The sequence below is a fragment of the Apium graveolens genome, chromosome 1 (genome assembly GCF_009905375.1).
Source record: "Apium graveolens cultivar Ventura chromosome 1, ASM990537v1, whole genome shotgun sequence".
Taxonomy (NCBI): Eukaryota; Viridiplantae; Streptophyta; class Magnoliopsida; order Apiales; family Apiaceae; genus Apium; species Apium graveolens.
This window is the reverse complement of record NC_133647.1, coordinates 106,886,771-106,889,004: the sequence shown is the minus strand read 5'-3', so window position 1 is coordinate 106,889,004 and position 2,234 is coordinate 106,886,771. Positions and strand designations below refer to the sequence as shown.

The 2,234-nt window shown below is 35.4% G+C and overlaps 1 protein-coding gene across 1 annotated transcript; it reads right to left on the bottom strand.

Moving 5' to 3' along the window:
• Window positions 1-498: 498 nt before the first annotated feature.
• LOC141696022 (uncharacterized) lies at window positions 499-1,602 on the bottom strand. The gene has a single exon (XM_074500238.1). It carries the CDS (start codon window positions 1,600-1,602, stop codon window positions 499-501), a length of 1,104 nt encoding a protein of 367 aa, XP_074356339.1.
• Window positions 1,603-2,234: the final 632 nt, after the last annotated feature.

Here is a 2,234-nt window from a genome sequence, read left to right as displayed (position 1 = left end):
GCTTGTTGAATGGCATATGTCCTAGCCTGAGGTGCTAAATTGAAAGATCATCCTTGATAGTAGCAAAACCTTTTCTGGAGAGACAATCAACAGATATTCCAGAAGTAATGTACAAACCACCTTGCATCCTACCAAGAAGAATTGGACTCTTTTTCTGCAAAAGGTCATGTATCAAACAATCAGTGCCATTAAAAGTTACAATATAATTCATATATCTGCATAGTTTTGGTACAGAAATCAAATTGTATTGAAAACTAGGTATATGCAGCACATCTTGTAGAATTAAACCATCAAAAAGCTTGACAGTGCCAATGTGTAAGACTGGAACATGGGTGCCATCAGGAATGATAATATACTCATTTGATCCAGTAACAGGTTATATGTGAGAAATAAACTCAGATTGGAACAAAAATGATCTGTTGCCCCACTATCAACTAACCAACCAAGGTTAGAAGTACCAGCCAACATACACATCTTACCAGCCAGAAGAGCATGCTCTTAATGATCAAAAGAAGAAATTTGAGAAGAACCGGCACCACTGGTATTTTGCTTATTAAGAAGATCCATTAGCTGATGATATTGAGCTACAGAAATCCCAGAATTAACAGCATTATCATTAGAAATACCAGAGGAATTTACTGAGACATTGGCAGCCACTTTTCTGTCTTTGAATTTAAAATTTGGTGGATAACCATGGAGTTTGAAACACCTTTCTACACTGTGCCCTGCAACATTGCAGTGTGTGCAGAAATATGTGTTCTTCTTAAAACCTGTAGCACCACCAGCAATTTGTGATCCTTTGTAATTGCCATTAGATTTCTTTAAACCTTTCTTATTATCAGCCATAAAAGCCAATGCTTCAGTCTGTTGAGTAACTTGAGACAAAGACTGATGCCTTTCTTCCTGAGAGAAAATTCCGAATGCATTAGAAATAATGGGCATAGGTTGCTGCATCAGAATGTCACCCCTTACAGTGGCAAACCTGTCACTTAGTTTCATCATAAACTGCAATAATTTTCGATCTTGTTCCATCTGTAACACTTTCTGAGTAACATTCCAAGTGCACTTTCTGCAGGTGCAGCAAGGAAGTGGACTGATATCACTCATTGCATCCCAAATTGATTTTATCTCAGTAAAGAAATCAGATACATTTTTAGATCCTTGTTCCAATTCTGTCAAGTGTTGTTCTAGCGAGAAAATCTGTGTCATGGAGGCATAACCAAATCTTTCCTCTAAATCTAACCAAATCTCTCTAGCTGTTTTGAAAAACATGACACTCCTAGAGATCGAATCATCCAGATTGCATAATAGCCATGAACATACCAAATCATTACATCTCTCCCACAGTTTGAAATCAACATGAGAAGCAACTGGTTTAATCACCGTTCCATCAACGAAACCTAGCTTATTTTTAGCAGAAAGACTGAGCATAATTGAACGTTTCCAATTGCTATAACCAGTCCCATTGAACTTTACAGAAACTAATTGAGTAGTATTTGCATCCGAAGGATGAATATAGAATACACTAGACATATCCTGACTCACAAGTGGATTATTTCTAGTCCAAGCATTACCAGAACTTGTTCCTCCCGATTCTACCATAATGTTGATTACGAATTGAAGAAACAATGAGCAATTGAATCAATTAACTCAATTGATGAAAAAACAAAGTTAAAATGAGATACTGTTTTGCTGTTTTGAGTGAACAAACAAAGAGATCGAAATGATCGAAATGATAACAGATCGAAATGATGTTGAACAAACTAAGTATAACAGATTACAAAGAGATTATTATCAACAAATTGAGCAATCAAGAATAGATTTGAGTCATTTAATCGAGTACTGATTCGAAGATCAAGTAACAACAAGATACAGATCGGAACAAATACGAAGATCGGAACAAAAAAAACAACGATAATAGAACGAAGAAACCTGTTATGAGCTTTGTTGATTCAACTGATCAGAATCGTGCAATCCTTGATGCTCTGATACCATGATAAAACTATAAACATTGCGGAAATGAAAGCTTAGATCTATTGTACAAAAGAAGAAGATGAACTGTATGTAATTGTTATCGATTCACATATTGTTTCTCAGAGAGAATGTTACAGAGATTGATAGAGATATTTAGAATGAAAAATGATAAGCATCTTATTCTTACTATGGTACATTAGTCTATATATATAGAAACCTAACGGATTCCTAACTAACAACTGTAACTAACAGCTGTCATG

Bases quoted from the DNA above. Each gene is read 5' to 3' on its own strand.
- LOC141696022 (XM_074500238.1), bottom strand. From the start codon at position 1,602: ATGGTAGAATCGGGAGGAACAAGTTCTGGTAATGCTTGGACTAGAAAT.